The 17082-nt window shown below is 54.2% G+C and overlaps 1 protein-coding gene across 5 annotated transcripts in view; it reads right to left on the bottom strand.

The window, feature by feature from the left end:
• The window catches only part of CCDC33 (coiled-coil domain containing 33), a 115386-nt gene that overhangs the window by 58751 nt on the left and 39553 nt on the right, over window positions 1-17082 (bottom strand). For all 5 annotated transcript variants that reach the window (XM_058294481.2, XM_058294480.2, XM_058294483.2 and 2 more), the window contains 5 exons: window positions 12962-13053; window positions 11614-11734; window positions 6663-6792; window positions 5500-5633; window positions 4297-4368 (listed from right to left, as the gene is read on the bottom strand). In XM_058294481.2, the coding sequence (XP_058150464.1) occupies window positions 4297-4368; window positions 5500-5633; window positions 6663-6792; window positions 11614-11734; window positions 12962-13053 (549 nt within the window). The remainder of the gene's footprint in view (window positions 1-4296; window positions 4369-5499; window positions 5634-6662; window positions 6793-11613; window positions 11735-12961; window positions 13054-17082) is intronic.

Below are 17082 nucleotides of genomic sequence, written 5' to 3'. Positions count from 1 at the left end.
CCTTGGCTTTTCCATCACATGACAATGCATAAGACAGTGTCTTCTCCTTTCTTCTCCAGGGTCCATTGACTTCCAGCATCTAGCTGCTCCCCATGGCTTCTCTTTCTGTGTCCTCTGCTTTTAAGGACTTCAGCCATATTGGATTAAGGCCCGCCCTCACCCTTAACTAACAGCATCTTCAAAGGTCCTATTTACAAATGGGTTCAACCCACAGGACCAGGGATCGGGGCCTGAACATGCCTTTTGTGGGGGACATGAGCCAATCTCCAACAAGGGGTGATATGGGGGTGGTAGGTAGGTGTTGGGAGTGTCTGCGTACCAAAGTGTTCTATTACCCTTGTGTCCAAACCTCCTGCACATGGAAAGAGGTCATGTCCTAAGCTGGATCTATGCCCAAATAAGGCATACAGTCATTTCTTCTGAAGAATTTTCTCTCTGCAGCAAATCTACCATGTGCAAGGAGATGACCCTGAGATGGAGCTGCCAACCAAGTGGATCAGGGGCCATGAGGGCCCATTAACATAAGCCCCATCATAGCTGGAGAGTTCACCTGGCTCAAAGTGTTTGGTTGAAATTATAGAGAATGAATGGTTCTAGTCCAAGCTCTGCCACTTCCTGGACACATGACACTGAGCAAGCCACTCAATTTACCAAGGGTTTGGTTACATTACCCATAAAATGGAGATTATTACCCTACCTGGCCAACTTCATAGAGTTCCTCAGAGATCTGAGAAGCAAATGAAAAAATGTGCATGGAAGCATATTAGGAACTATTAAACTTCATACCAAAGTGAGGAATGATGAGTCACAAAGCAGTTGGTGGTAGCGGGGATGGGGCCGAAGTTATCTCTTCCTTTGCCAAACAAATCTTGAAGCTGTCCAACCTCATCCGTCTCCACTGTTACTTCCCTGGTCTGAGCCTCCTCATCTCCTTGCCTGGACTTCTGCCCTAGTATCCTAATTGGTCTCTCTGTTTGCATTATGGGCTCTTATCATTTATTATCCATTGAGCAGCCAGAATCATCTTCTAAAAAAAATATATCCCATCATGTCACTTCCTAGGGTGGAAACTTTCCATGGCTCCCATCATGAGAAGTGATCACCAAGCCATGTGCCTGGCCCATCTACATCTCCAGCTTCCTTTTGTACCACTATTTCGTTCACCACACTCCAGCTATAAAGAGCTTCACGCTCTTCCTGGAACAGGACAAGTTGTCCTTTTCTGGTTGTTCTCTCTGCCTTGAACATTCTTCTTTAGATCTTCTCATATCTGGCCTGGTTTCTCTCATTTCAGTCTCTTAAATTTTTTCCTTTAGCAAGAACTTTCCCGACCACTTGGGACTCCCTGTTAGCTGGCCCCAGCTTAAAACAAGCCTCTTATCTCAGTTTTCCTCTTTCACCTTCCTATACAGGTAAAGAATGCAGAGACAATACTTTAGGTGGAGCAATAAAATGCAGACAATACTTTAGGTGGAGCAATAAAAAGGAAGGAATCTGGTCTCTGTCGCAGCAGCTTGGCTCATAACTGGAGACAGCATGTCTATTCCAAACAGTCTCTCCAAGCACTGTCTGTCACAGAGACTTTCCATCTAGTACAATGTTTGGTTTTCATCACAATATTCTGCTAATACATTTATTTGTTCATTGGCTGTTCCACACAACCTGTTCACTAAGAATGCAAGTTCTATGAAGACAGGGCCTTTCTTTCCTTTTTCAATGTAATATCCCTAAAACTCAGAACTTGTCTGCTATATAACGCATGCTCAATAAATGTTTGCCATTTCTTGGAGGATAATGATGGCATTACAGTGAAGGGGATGGTAAAGGAAGGGGGTGGGGTGGGGATGGACCTCTTTAGAGTTGGCTGCAATGTCCTCTGACTTGTTCATCAATTTCCAGCATTCCCCTGCCACCCCTTAGGAAAAAGGATGCCAAGACACAGCAGAGCCCCAGGTCCAAGCTTGATGCTGGTGAATTCAAGGCTGATGGGCTCCACGGCTGCCAACACTTCCATCTCCCCACTGTAAGCCACGAGGGCAGCTGATCTTAGTTCTTACCTTGCACAGTGCCTGGCACATAATGGCCCCTGATCAAATCCATGTGGAATAAAAGAATGAGTGGGTGGGTGCTGTGGACATAAGAAGAAATCTATGCCAAGACCACCTGTATTAGCACTTCAAGCCCCCAGATTGGTCTTTAAGATTCTAGAATCAAAGTGAGTCAGGTATTGGCAAATTCTCCACTAGTTTTATCAATCAACAGTTAAGCTACCCAGAGAGTTAGCTTCTGTGTGTGCCAATGCGGGTGTGAGAATGTGTCAGTTTGCAGGTGTGTGAGCACGTACATGCACATAAACATGTATGCCATTGAGAAGGAGGGTATGTGAGTGCATGGCTATGTGTATGTGACTATGTGTGTATATTCTAACGTAATTGTGTGAGACAGTGTTTATATGTAAGATCTGTGTATGTGTGTGTGAATTCTTGGCTGCAGAATCCCAATTTCCACTACTACTATTTTCCTGGTACACCCAATCTTGATCCCCTTTCTTTTCCTTTCTTCTCAGAAATCCATTACTAAAAGGTTTTATACCCGCCTCCAGGGGGAGGGGGGTTGGGGGAAGGGGAAGCTAAAATCGCAAGGCCCAGATCAAAACACTCAGCAGCTAAATGAATTCGGCAGCGTTTTCCCGCATGACTTGGAGGGATAATTTAGTGAGGCTGCCAGCTGGAAGGAAAGGGATTAATTCTGCACTTAGCACAGCTCCGGTGAATAATTCATCACTGGAGACCCTATGCCCAGCCCCTGGGCAATTGGGGAAGGGTCCTGCCCACCTGCCTGTTGCCGGCCTGAGCCCACCAGGCCCAGACCAGGGCACTTAACACTCTTTTTAGTCCCCAGGACAGGACCCGGTAAAGGCGTAGGGGGCGAGGGGAGGTGAGGAAGGGGCTGGCAGTGACCATTGGCAGACTCTAGACCCCGGGTAGAAGCCCGGGAAGGTTGGGTTCTAATCTGGGAAATGTGCGACATTTCCTTCGAGGACCCTGCGCCCCCTTCTCCGGGGTCTTCCTTTCCTTCTGTGTCCTCCTCTCTCATTTCTGCACCTGATTAGGGGTGGGGGAGGGTAGATTTTACTAGAAAAGTCTCAAAGAGGGCAATGCAGCCATTCCACACCAGGGAGTGCAAATGGGGAGACACAGGCACACTCCCAGGTGGTGTTGGGGGGAGACACTTTGGGGTTGGCACCTTTCCAGGTATCCCTCGTATCCCACATCCCTGGAAGTCATTGTCATAGGGCCAGGTATTACCCCAGAGCATTTCCTGGTTCATGGTTGCAAGCCGTGCCCATATGCCTGTCCCCGAGGGCTGGCCCCACAGAAAGAGAAGTGGAAGAGTCCAGCAGTACCCACCAGGTGCTCTGGAGCCAAGTGACTGGCCCGAGCTGGACTCAGAGCCCAGGTGTGATGAGCTAGGGGACCGGGGCCCATCCACCAGGCAGGCTCAGGCCCCAGTGCAGACTCCTAAAAATGAACCCCAAGATTCCCTGCCCTAATCCCCAGAACTTGCGACTGGGATGAACTATCTCTCCCACATTTGTCCTGTTACATGGCACAGGTGACCTTAAGATAGGGAGATTATTGGGGTGGGCTTCATCTAATCTCACGAGCCCTTCGAAACGAGACTTGAAGCGTGAGGGGGCTGTACCTGCTGGCCCCTGGGAGAAGGAAGGCGGGCTCCTTAAGGACTGAGCAAGGCCTCTGGCTGACAAGGGGTCAAGATCGCAGTCCTCTGATTGCAAGGAATTAGATGCTGTCAACACCTGAATGAGCTATGAGCTTGGAAGTCGATTCCCACCCAGAGCCTCTGGAAAGGAGTCGGCCCTGCCAACACTTTGCCTTCAGGCTCGTGAGATTCTGAGCAGAGAACACAGCCAGGCCGTCAGACTTCTGATCTGCAGAACTGCGAGCTAATAAATGGATTTGTGGCGATTTGCTATGCAGCCATGGAAAATTAATATCCCAGACAGCTCTGTTTACCTTGCACCAGGCTTGGCCTGGGCTGGCTTAGAGGCTAACTCCCAGGTCTGAGTGGACCTCTGCGCCCAATTCCCCTCTTCTTAATCTCAGCTTTCTCTCTGGTTTTCACCCTGAGACAATTCCATCCAAAGCAGCAGGCACCTTCTCCCAGAAGCCCCTGGCTCTCAGCCCCTAACAAGGCAAGTAACTGACCACTGCGGGGCTACAGGAGCTGGCACATGGCTGCCAGGCCCCAACCTCCCCTGACCTGCAGCCTTACCTCGGAGGAAAGCAGCTGGAAGGAGAGATCCACCGTGGGGGCCTCACCATTTATGGTTCTCAGCGTGGTGTCCTGGGAGGGGAGGGAGCAATTAGCCACACCAGGGAGCCCTGGCTGGTCAAGGCCTCCGAACCACCCCACGGGGGTGGGGGCACGAGGAGACCTGTCTACCCATCTCCTGGCAGAGCACAGGTTCCTATTTAATGAGGTCTATTACGTCAGAATGGCCTTAAGTATTTCAGGGGGATGAGGTGGTATATAGATAATGGTGATGATATTCATTCTTACTGAGAGCTCATCTAATTCTAAGAAAACAGCATTTTTTTCTAAGTGCATTATGTGTATTTCCTCACATAAAACTCACAGCAACCCTGAGAAAAGTACTATTGCTAGGTACCCAGTTTACAGACAAGGAAACAGAGGCCCTGAGACCTTAGGGAATTTTCCCAAGGCCATGTAAGTTGGTAAGTGGTAGGAGAACTGGCCCATACAGTCTGGCGCTAGAGCAGGGGTTCTTAACCAGGGCTCTGTGGGCTTGAATTGCAATTCAAAAACACATTATTCTTGTAGGGATGTGTTGGTGCAGGTGTCATACGTTTATTAAATAATACACAGTAAAGTGTGGGCTTAGTAAGGGGTCTGTGGTTTTCACTTGACTGGCAAAGGGGTCTGTGGAACAAAAAAGATTAAGAACCCCTGAGCTTGAGTCTGAGCTCTTAATTATCTTATTATACAGAGAGATCATGTTTATTTGTCTCACTTTTTCCTCACAAAGGATTGTTCCTATTTTAGAGATGGAGACTGTGAGGCCCTGAGAGAGTGTGTGACCTGCCCAGGCTTCCATAGCGAGGAAGAGGGCAAGTCAGGATTTGAACCCAGGTCTGACTGGGTAAGGCCTGAGCTCTTCCCGCCACTCCAGAGGACCTCCCCCTGCTTCTCCTCAGTTGCCTGGGGACACTTTCTCTGGTGCAGTTCACCACAGGCCGAAGAGGCTCCTCACACCTGACAGCCGTCAGCCTCCCCGGTGGTGTCCCGGTGAGAGGCGACACGACAGGTCACTGTGTGCCGCTGGGGAGTCCCCTCTCCTCCCTGTGACTTTGCCTCCTCTGTAGAAAGCAGCCAGAAATTCTAGTGTGTCTGTCTCCCAGAGGGGAAAGCTGAGTGAGGAGCCAAAGGCTCTGGCGGAGGCGGGCTGGGACTCACGGTGATGGGCAGCCGCTTCACGTGCAGTCCGGCGAGGCCCTTCCCTGACAGCATCTTGTGGTACAAGTGGCTCTTCAGCGGCAACACGGAGATGCCCAGGGGCTGGCTGAATGTCCACGGCGCGCTGCCTTGCACTGCGGGGGAGGACCAGCTGGGGCTCCCGCCGGCGCCCGGCCCCGGGCTTCTCAGCTCCCATCCCGGCCCCACCTTTCATATCGGTCATCTAGTTCTCCCATCTCCCACCACCCGTCTACTTTGCGGCCTCCTGCCCTTTCCCTGCACACATCCCCTCCTCCTCCTCCGCCCCTCAGGGCTTCATGAGTTCACCCCAGCCCTAAACATTGTGTCTCTGGGCATTTATATGGCTCTCCATGGTCTCCAGCTCTTGGGGTCTTTCGTCCCCTGACTAACTTAGGCTGTGGACCAGCCGGCAGCTGAAGTCTGTCTCTGCCCCACGCTGTGAGCTCTCTGAGAGATCCACCCACCTCCCTCCTGGCTGATGGCTGCACAGGGGGTGCAAGAAAAACACATCAACTTATTATGGGATTGGGAAGCTGACTTGGCCCAATGGGTTGGGCGTCCGTCTACCACATGGGAGGTCCGCGGTTCAAACCCTGGGTCTTCTTGATCCGTGTGCAGCTGGCCCATGCACAGTGCTGATGCATGCAAGGAGTGCCGTACCACACAGGGGTGTCCCCGCATAGGGGAGCCCCACTCGCAAGAAGTGCGCCCTGTGAGGAGAGCCGCCCAGCATGAAAGAAAGTGCAGCCTGCCCAAGAATGGCACCACACACACGGAGAGCTGATGCAGAAAGATGACGCAACAAAAAGACACACAGTGCCAGTGCCACTGATAAGGATAGAAGTGGTCACAGAAGAACACACAGCGAATGGACACAGAGAGCAAGACAAATGGGGGTGGGGGAGGGGAGGGGAGAGAAATTAAAAAAAAAAAATCTTAAAAAACAAACGTATTATGGGATAGGACCTATATGGTGACGTGTGTCCCAGAGTGGCTGCTTTGGGAGGATGCCCTGGGAGGTTGCCTTGGAAACTGGGACACCTTCACCCATCACTGTGGGAGAAAGAGCTGGGGCTGACCTGGGGTGAGTCACACGGATCTCCTGACACCTGGCTGTCCTGGCAGGGTCCCAGGGCACTCACTTGAAGTCGAGGAGTAGAACTCCAGCACCAGCGCTGCATCTTCTGAGAAGTTGGTGGCTCCGTCTCGGCCTTGGAAGAGGAAGGATTGATTCCACAGGGGCAGCTCCGGGGGTCCTCCAGGCTTGGACAGCTGGAAGGAGATGGTGGGAGAAGGTGGTGTGGCCACAGCTTCTCCCAAGACAAGGGATGTCTAGATTTTAGGTTGTGTGCAAGTCTATATATGTCACAAACATTTGCGTCAACTATAAAAACAACACACACTTATTGAGTAAATTTTGGAAAATACAGAAAAGTGGAGAGAAGGAAAGATGTATATATATACTTACTACTAAAGAGAACTGTTCATAAGACTGTGCTGCTTTCTAGTTTTCTTTTATGTCTGTTTTGTATCTAACTGTCATCCTAGCATCCTGCCTTTTTCATTGACCATGAAAACCTAAGCATATCCAGAGTGACAGACTCTTGTTACCCGTGACTTAGTAGCTGCAGGATATTCTGTCATGACCAAGTAGCCTGGCTTCTTCCTTCCTATTTCCTTTTTAAAAAAATTTATTTCTTCCCCTCCTCTTGTTTTGTACCCCTTGTCTACTCTCTGTGTCTGTTCGTGGTGCGCTCGTCTTCTTTTTAGGAGGCACCAGGAACCGGAACCGGGACCTCCCATGTGGGAGGGAGGTGCCCAATGGCTCGAGCCACCTCCGCTCCCTGCATTTTCTCTAACAATAAATAATACTGCATTGAACATCCTTTCTCAGTGATCTCTGTATCCCAAATTATTTCCTTAGAGCAAGCACCTTAAATGGAATCGCTGAGTTAAAGGACATGCTTATTTTAAGGCACTTGACCCACTATTGGTAGGCAGTTTTCCTAAAGAGCTGCCCCACTGCTCCCACCCGTAGCTGGTGGGGTTACAGATGCCGAGTCAGACAGGACCTCTGCCCCTGCCACCAGCTCCTCCCCGCCACGCTCGGGCCCCCAGCCCTCCCAGAAGGCCACCGCAGGTCTTCGGACCCTGCACCCCGAGTGCCTGAGACGCGGGGCATCGAGCACTCAGGGGGCTGGTGGAACACCAGCAGCAGGGCCCGCGCATGGGTGGTATTTAAACACAACAAGACGGCATTAACTCTATGCCCCAAATAAGAGGGCCAGAGGAGACGCTCCTGTGGGCGGTCAGAAAAGCCTAGTTAAGGAAGCAGGACGAGAGGAAGGCTCTGCAGGAATGCTTGTGGCCAGGAAGACAGCACGAGCAGAAGTGGGAGGTGGGACTCCTGAACGGAGGACCCCAGAGAGAGGTGGGCACTCTGGATGGAGGCCCAGCATCTGCCCAGGCTGGAGGGGTGGAATAACGGGGGACGGGGCAAGCATAGGCAGGCAAGGGCAGGGGTCATCAGCGCAGACCTTCCAAGTGGCAGCCCAGCCTCGCCTGTCCCCAGCCAGGGGCTGTCAGCAACAGGAGCAGCCGCTCCCACCTCCCGCTCCCCTGTGGGAACCAGTCATCACTCTAAAAGGTCAGCACAAATGCACCCGGGCTCCAGGAGTTACTGATGCGGGATCGAGGACTATCAGTATGGGGCCACGCCCCTTGCACCTGACGCCTGTCACTCTAATGCGCCTGCGCCAGTTCTGGGCCCAGCCCGAGGCTCGGCTGGGTCTGCTCTGCCCTGGGGGACCTGGGTTGCTGTCATTTCAGGGCTATCGGGGTACGAGCACTGAGACAAGGAGGGGGTGATGGGAGGGTCCCTGGGGTTAGGTCTGGTGGGATCACAGCACCAGCCACTTGGCCACCAGAGATGCTGGTTCAGGGTGGACCCCAAACCATGCCTATCCCAGAGCCACCCCTTCTCCTGAGCTCCATGTCTGCGTTCCAGACAGACATCCACGTGGCCTGGGACATCCGCCAAGCTTCAGGGCACGCCAGGAGGACCTGCAGCTCAGTGCTCTGCTGCCCCCCCCCCACGCGGGGAGAGGCTGACTTAATGGATGCTAGCTGCCCCTCGACAGCCTGTTAATGTGTCTAAATGGAGTCTACAGGCAAGGGGTGGCGAGTCTCTGCCTGCCCGGTAAGGGACAGTCCCTTCCCTGAATGGTTTCCCACGACGAGTCCCCCAGAAAAGATCCCTTCAGACTTTCGCCAGAATCGGGAGGGCAGGCCAGCGGCTCTTTTGTGTGTGTGCCTGGAGGGTGGAGGGCGCAGGGAACCCAGGATAAATGGCCGCAAAGCCTATGCCAGGGCCCTGGTGAAGGCGCTGGTGGCTGCCGCGTGCAGGGTGGAGGCAGGGCAACCACTGCCTGCAGATGCTAATGGGAAAGGCCACGAGGGCTGTGGAATTAAGGAATGTGATTAACCCACAGCTGTGGTCTTCAGAAAAGCCATTAACCCCCAGCACTGGGGCAGACCTGCCTTCCCCGGGGACAGAGCTGTCGTTCTCTCGGCCCACTGACCCTCCTCCCATTTCCCCTGGGCCCACCCCCACCCACACCCACAGCCACCGCTGTCGGCTCTGCCCCAGCATAGGGCCAGCTGTCTGGGGAAGAGTAACGGCAGCAGCCGATGCTGGGGACAGGGCCTTGAGGAGGCCAGGGCTCCTTGGCTGTGTGCCCTTCGGCACCTCCCTGCCCTTCTCTGGTTTTCCCAGAGACCAGTGGGAAAACGCCTTCGGCTTCATGTCTTGCAAGGCTGTAGTGAAGGCTGAAGGAGACAATGGATAATTTGTTGTGAAGCTCTGGTCCCAGCTTTTGGGCAACTACCCCCTTCAAAGGTGTGGGGGGCTGGAGTGGGACCAACTTCCAAGTAACCCCCTACCCCATTCTGGGCCTGCAGGCAGGGACACATCAAGCTAGACCTTGGCCCTCCTATCCCTTAACTTATCAGAGCTCCAGAGCCTCCGCCATGGCCAGCGGCTCCCTGCGGCCCACCACCCCACAACCACCGCCCTCCCTTCCTCAAGACCAACAGACCCGATTCCTTCCCCGTGGCCCCCTCCTCCACTCCTGCCCCCATTCCCTATCCAACAAGGTGATGTCACGCCTTCCCCGGGGACTGGCTCAGTCCACTGAGATGAGGGAGGAGGGCTGCTGGGGGGTGCTGGGATTGCTTCTGCTTCCTCCTAGATGTCACACCCAAGAAGTGGACGTTCCTCTTTCCCCTTGGTCTTTGGGCATATCTGGCCGGGAGCTGCTGGCCGGCTGAGGATGGCAATTGGGGATGGGGTTGGAATGACCCGGGACTTTGAGGATGCTACCTCGGGACTTCTTGGGATTTGTGACAATAAATATCCTTAGTGTTTAAGTCGATCCTTGATGGGGTTTGCTACTTGTAGCCAAAAGGAACAAGGGCAATGTTGAAGCATGGAAAAAAAGGTGGCCTCAGAAGGGGCATTCGGCACTAGGGAGGTGCAGCTCTGAAAGGGACAGAGTCCATTTAGCGTCCACCCTGGGCTGGCAGCTTTGCACAGGTTATCTCTTTAAGTTCTCTTAACAGCCCAGTAAGGTGGGAGTCAATAGGTCCAGAGAGAGTGAGCAGCTTGCCGAAGGTCACACAGCCAGCAAGTGGTGAGCTGGGTCAAACCCAGGTCTCCGAATCCTCGAACCCCCTACCCACAGTGCTGCAGCATGTGGGAAGTCATGGCATCCCAGGATGTCAGAGGGGGCAGGCCCCAGAAATGACCTAGTCCGACCCTGATCCTTGCAACTGTAGAGATGAGGGGCCTGAAACTCTGAGAGGGGCTGGGGTAGGAGATGTGTGGGAGCTCTGAGCCCGGGGCTGCCCACTGGTGCCCCATCCAGGTAGGGGTCCTGCCACTCCATTGCCCCCCTGCCCTCCCTCACTTGTGCCACAGCAGGCAGTCTCTGTCCTCTCACTGCTGATACCTGGGCACCCTCATGCCAGCTGACAGTGAGTGCCCCACCTGCCCCAACTGCCATGGAGCCAGGGGACTTTCACCAAGTACCCTGCCATCACTGGACCTCTGGCTTCGTGTACCCCACACACAGAAGGCATTGGGACAGTTCTCTGTAGCAAGGGGCACCTCCCCCACCCAGACCAGTTAGGCAGCAAAGGCAGCCAGAGAGGGCCCGGGGCTGGGGTGGGGGCTCCCTCATTAAAGCAGGCAGCGCCTCTTGCCCCTTGGGACTGCCTGCTGATTGGTTCATAATTTTCTGGGCATATGCAGGGCCATGTGTGAGATGGCTCTGGGGAAATCAGGCTGAGGATTGGTTTGGGTTTGAAGCCTCTGTCTCTAGAGTCCTCCTTTGGCCCACCCCTCCCTGCCACCATCACTCTGTCTGAGCCTTCTTCTAATGTCTTTGCCTTTAAATGAAGGCTGGGGCTCTGGAGTGGACTGACAACGGGAGGGACTTCCCAAAATGCCCCATTTTCTTCGAAGCCCCTGGGAATGTTAGGACATATGAGTGGGGCAAACTCCCATTGACGTTCAGACCAGGGGCTGATCCCCTGGACCCAGCCCTGATCTGCCTCCCCTCAGCCCCCCAAACATACACAAGCATCCCGCCCTCCTCTCCCACACTGACACATACCATGCCATCTGTATTCCCACCTCCCTGGCTTTGCTCTTGCTGCTCTCAATTGCCCTGCACCTCCCCTGCTACTACTCACAATTCAAGACACCTGTCTCTGGCTGCCCTCCCTAAGCCCTAGGCTTCATGTCCTTCTCTCTTCTGATTTTTACAGCTGATGGTCTCTCCTGGTTCGCTATTAGATTATACATGCTCTTGTGTTGATGTGTAACTTTTTCACATGACCAGACCTAAGGTTCCTTGAGCGTTGCCTCTCCAGGGCACAGACAAGCATGGCACTGGGTATGCAGGGGGGATTCAGTAAGCTCTTATTCAACAGCCACATGAATGACTGGATGGCCGAGTGAATGAATGAATGAATGGATGTATGGGTGAATGAGTGGGTGAGTTACAAGAGTGTGAATGGAAAGAGCCATACCTGAGGGCATCCATTCTGGCTGACCCGAGGAACATCAAAATTCATCACCGACGAGATAGGGAAGGAGACTGGGGTGATGGGCAGCCCCACGAATGCCGGGTCCCCATTTGCCTGGTTGATCCTGGGGAGGCGGGGAGGAGACTGTGCTCAGGGGAGGCCAACACTCTTGCTCTGTGTCCAAGCTTGACAGCCAGGGGCTCCCACTTTGACTACAGTTTGACACTAGAGAGGAGGGGACTCAGTGGCCTGCCTAGGTCGGGCCTGGGCCTTGTGACCCGGTGGCTGGCCCAAGCCTTGGGGAGCTCCTCTTAGTCAGGAGATGGGCTGCAGCTCTGGGCTGCTTCCATTGACCACTGCGGCCTTTGCCACATCTGAATGCCTCAGCTGGCCCATCTTCCACGTGGGCCTTCCCTGCCTCCTCTTTGGAAGACCAGGTCAGAAGGGCTCACCCTCATGGCGGGAATCCTAGATTAGGCCACGGGGCATGGCGAGTCTGCAGGGGCGGGATTCAGGTTGGGTGTGTGTATGTGCCCAGCTGATTGGGCTGGGGACGTGTCAGTCATTTTTATTCCTGCACCGAGCAAGGAGAGTTCACAGGCCTAAAGATCTCAGTGGGTGGTACAGATGAGTCTTGGGCCATCAAAGTCAGTGGAAGTGCCAGAGGCAGCCGCTGCCCCCCAAGGAGATGGTCCAGAGGGCACATGGTCATTGGGGAACTACCTCTCCACCTCGCTGTGTGGCCTCCAGTGGCAGAACTAGCCTGAAGCCCCCTCTGAGATCTGTGACTCCAACATAAGGAATGCTGACTTGGAACAAACCCAAAAGGAGTCTGGGGGCAGAGTGGGACAGGCTGGGGCTGGAGCCAGGGAGGTCACCCGGAGGGCGAGGGAGGGGGCTCCCAGTTGGGGCTAAAGGTCATGAAGGTCTGGGAGGACCATTAGGCCTCCTCAGGGAAGAACCGCAGGCTGGAGTCCGTGGCCCTAAGCTAGGTGAGGGGGAGCTGCGGCTGTGGGGAGCGCAAGGTGGGGAGGCGGGTGGGGAGGGGCTGAGGGCAGTAATGAGGGCCCCTTCTCTTCCTCCACACACCGGCTCCTGTCAGGCACCCCCAGCCTGCTCTTAGGAGCCCTCTGAGCTGCCCATCGCTGTGGGCTGGAGCTCTCCCCGGGGAAAGGCATGGGGTGCTCTGGGACACTTGCGGGGATCTCAGGTCCTGTGGGCCTTGGAGGAGAGGAGGTTTCCAGAGCTCCTGGAATCACAGCCTGTGGCCATGGTGACAGCCTCTCCCCCTCCTCTGCCCTCTTCCCCTCTTCCCTCCTTGCCCAGGCCCCCCACCCCCAGCCCCACTCACTTAAACTCCTTGTCGTTGGGGACCACCCGGGCAACCACCACCATAGGGCTGGAGTTGTTGACCAGGGGCTCGTTGACTCCCCGAAGAAAGACCTGGGGAGAGAGGAGGCAGGAGAGCTTAGTGTGGCCCTGGGCCCGTCACCTCCATGCCTCTGCCCCTGCTCCTCCCTGCTCCCTGCTCAAGGCTACCCTCCTCCAAGAAGACTTCTCTGTGGCAATTGCCCTTGGGTTTCTGGCTTGTGACTCCATAGTGGGTCTGTTTCACCAGCTTTGCTCAGGGAGAATATGTGGGATATGAGTCAGGCCTGGCAGGAGGTCAGGAGGCTTGTGTTCTAATCTCTGCTCCTCCACTGGTTCCTGGAGGGTGTGGTGGTGCTGGTGGCACTCCAGTTCCCATCAGTCAAAGAGGGCAAAGAACTCCTTGTCCTGGCTCCCTTCCAGGGCCATGAGGGTCTCTGATGAGACTGTTGTTGTGGGTTCTTTGCAAACTGTGGACACCAAGAACAGGTCTGGCTTCTCTGACCACTGAGCTCCCCAAGGTCAGAGGTCATGGCCAAGGTCTCCCTGGACTCCCCTGGTACCCATCACAGTGCTTGGCTCCCAGAAGAGCCTTCCCAGAGATGCCGATGGTTTGGAATGGAGTCACAGGCATCAGCATCTCTGGGTCCTTTTTCTTCATCAAATCCCAGTCTTCATTCCCTCCACATTGCAATTATCTTCTGAACCCTCCATTGCCTCCTAAGGAACTCCCTGCTTCCCCAGCCCCCTGCCATCTCTGTACTTCCACCAGCACAGCCCATAGGGCACAGCAAGTGCTCAGACAGAGCAGGGGGCAGTAGTTGTGAAAGGCAGAGCAGAAGAGGCAGCTTTCCAGGGAATAGGACATGGGGCCAAAGCTTTGTTCCAGCACTCACTGACCCCTGCATGGTAGGCCCTGGGCCGGGTAAAAGGAGAAGACGTGGATTCTGTTCCCACACACCTCCAGCGCCATCTCAAGCAGCCCCTGATCTTTGGCTCCCAGATCATCACCCCTTATGCACCAATGGCCTCTCCTTCACCCTCTCAGCCCTTACCCTCAACTTTCCCTTCAGCTGTAGTCCTATTTCTTCTTTTATTTTTCTGCCCTTGAAATAAACACCACTGCTGCTCAGGTTTCCTCAACCCTTCAGGGTCCTGGGTCCCAAGCCATGGCCAGGAAGCAGGTTGAGATGTGGGCCCTGTTAGTGGGAGGGAGGCAGACACTACATAAAGCCCCAAAGACCACCAGGTGGTGACCCTCTCCTGACCTTCCCAATACCTCTTGGGCCCATCTCTCTCAGCCCCATTTCCAGTTTCACCTTCTCAACCCAACTGGTCATTGTTAGAATGTCTTGGGGCTCGACCCTTAGCATCTTCTCTTTCTCTGCTCCCACCCCAGGAGCCCTCATCACCTCCCCTGGACAGCACCCCTAACCAAGACCTCTCTAGCTCCTGATTCACAAAACCATCTGTCTAGCTGGCATCTCCACTTGGAGGTACTACAAACATCTCAGTCTTAATATGTCCAATATGATTTCTTCCAAACTCTCCCCTCCCTGGAGCTTTCCCTAGCTCAGTGAATGGTTCCACCATCCACCTGATTATTCAAGACAGACCCAGAGTCAGCCTGGACCCCTCCCTCTTCGTCACACCCCACGTCAAATCTGCTAGCAAGTCCTATGCATTCTCTCTCCAAAAAGCACGTGGACTCAGTCCACTTCCTCTCACTGCCATCTCCTGGACCACCATCGTCTCCCATGTGGACTGGAGCAACAGCCCCATCACTGGCTACTCCACCTCCACTCCTCCCCCTTCCCACCTCCTCTCCCAGGTGACAGGACACAGGGTGGCAAGAATGATCTTAAAAATGAATTGGGTCATGTGACTCCCTTGCTTGAAACCCTGCAATGACCCCCACACCTCCACTGCTGCTTAGAATGAATTCCATAATTGTTACCATGGTGGCCAAGGTCTGTACATGCTGGTCCACTTGCCCTGCCAGCCCCCAGCCACCTCTTTGTGCTTCAAGCTCTCTCTTTTTTTTTTTTGAGGTTTTATTTTATTTTTTTTTAAGATTTATTTATTTATTTAAATCCCCCCCTCCCCCAGTTGTCTGTTCTCTGTGTCTATTTGCTGCGTTTTGTCTCTTTTGTCCATTTCTGTTGTCATCAGCGGCACGGGAAGTGTGGGCGGCGCCATTCCTGGGCAGGCTGCACTTTCTTTTGCACTGGGCAGCTCTCCTTACGGGGCGCACTCCTTGTGGGTGGGGCTCCCCTACGCGGGGGACACCCCTGCGTGGCAGGGCACTCCTTGAGCGCATCAGCACTGCGCATGGGCCAGCTCCACATGGGTCAAGGAGGCCCGGGGTTTGAACTGCGGACCTCCCATGTGGTAGACGGACCCCCTAACCACTGGGCCAAGTCCGTTTCCCTTCAATCTCTTATTCTCTTACTCTCCCCACATGCCCAGCTGTTTTTCTGCCTCAGGGTCTTTGCACATGCTGATCCCTCCGCCTGGACTGCCCTCTGCCTACCCCCCATTTATGACTGGCTCCTCTGTTCTTTAGCTTAAATGTCACCATCTCTGAGAGGTGTCGCTTGACCACTCTTGCTAAAGTAGGTGTTCCTCTAATCCCTGCTACCAGCCTGCCATTCTCTCTCTCTCACCCTCTCAGCCTCCAGATTGTCTCTTCCATACAACTTATCATCATAGCTTGTGTTGATTATAGTTTATTTCTTGTTTATTTTCTGTCCTTTTGACTAGAACCCAAGTTTTGCCTGCATGGCAGGGACCATGTCTGTCTTACTCACTGCTGTATTTCCAGCTTTCAACAAAAGTTGAGCTCAACATATGTTTGTGGGGGAAGCAGATTTAGCTTGACTGATAGAGCATCCGCCTACCACATGGGAGGTCCAGGGTTCAAACCTAGGGCCTCCTGACCCAGGTGGTGAGCTGGCCCACACACAGTGCTGATGTGCACAAGGAGTTCCTGCCACACAGGGGTGTCCCCCTTTTAGGGGAGCCCCACGCATGAGGAGTGTGCCCCATAAGGAGAGCTGCCCAGCATGAAAAAAGCACAGCCAGCCCAGAAGTGGGGCCGCACACGGAGAGCTGATGCAGCAAGATGATGCAGCAAAAAAAGAGACACAGATTCCACGTGCTGCTGACAATGCAAGTGGACACAGAAGAACACACAGCGAATGGACACAGCAGACGATGAGGTGGGGGGAAGGAGAGAGAAATAAATAAAAAATAAATAAATCTTTAAAAACAAAACAAAACGTGTTTGTGGGGTAAATAAGTACGGTATTCTTGAGGGAGAAAAGGGGAGATCAGGGGAAGGAGAGGTTGACTCTACATTTACGAGAATGAAAGAGACAGAGAAGCATAGAGACGAGGGAGGGGAAGGGGAAGCGCCGGCCCGCGGCCTGGGGTGGGGGGCTGAGGCTCAGCTGGTCCTGGAGGCTGGTAGGGATCCTAGTTGCATGGTGCCCATGGGAAGCAGAGGAAGCAGAGTGGGAAGAGGAAGAGGATGGACCCCGGCCCCAGCTGAGGGGTCACGCCCCAGGCACAGCTCGTGATGGGAAGAGGCCCCACCAGGTCCGTCCATCTCGGCCCCTGGGGGACTTAGCCGGTCCCTGCTCCACTCTGGGCTGCGCTCTGTATGCAGCGGGGTTGGCCGGGATCTCTGCCCCCTTCCAGCTCTGGCCCTCGGTGGAAGGAGAGGGCGCAGGGGTGGGGGCTGGTTCTGGGCCCTCCCTCCATATTCTGCCCCCTCAGCACCCTCCCTCCAGGCCTCTCAGCCTGGGCTGAGCTCAGCTGATTGTCAGCTAAGCCCAAACAGGTGTGAACTGACCGGGCCTGAAAACAGTCCGCAGGGCCTGCCTCCTCTCCCTGGGCCATCTGGAGGAATGAAGCTTTGAGGGGGAAATTTCCCACTTTGGATGGGGTGGGGGCCAGGGCCTGTGGGGTTTCCCTGGAGAACCTCAGGCCTGATTGCGCCAAGCACTCCCGCGGAGTAGCTGAGGGCTGCTAATTTACACCTGTTAGGCGCTGACAGTGCTCCAGCACACCTGCTCACTCACTGCGCAGCCGCTCTGCCGT

This window comes from Dasypus novemcinctus, chromosome 3 (genome assembly GCF_030445035.2).
Source record: "Dasypus novemcinctus isolate mDasNov1 chromosome 3, mDasNov1.1.hap2, whole genome shotgun sequence".
Taxonomy (NCBI): domain Eukaryota; kingdom Metazoa; phylum Chordata; class Mammalia; order Cingulata; family Dasypodidae; genus Dasypus; species Dasypus novemcinctus.
Note: the sequence above shows the minus strand (reverse complement) of the source record. Positions and strands in the feature narration are given on the sequence as shown.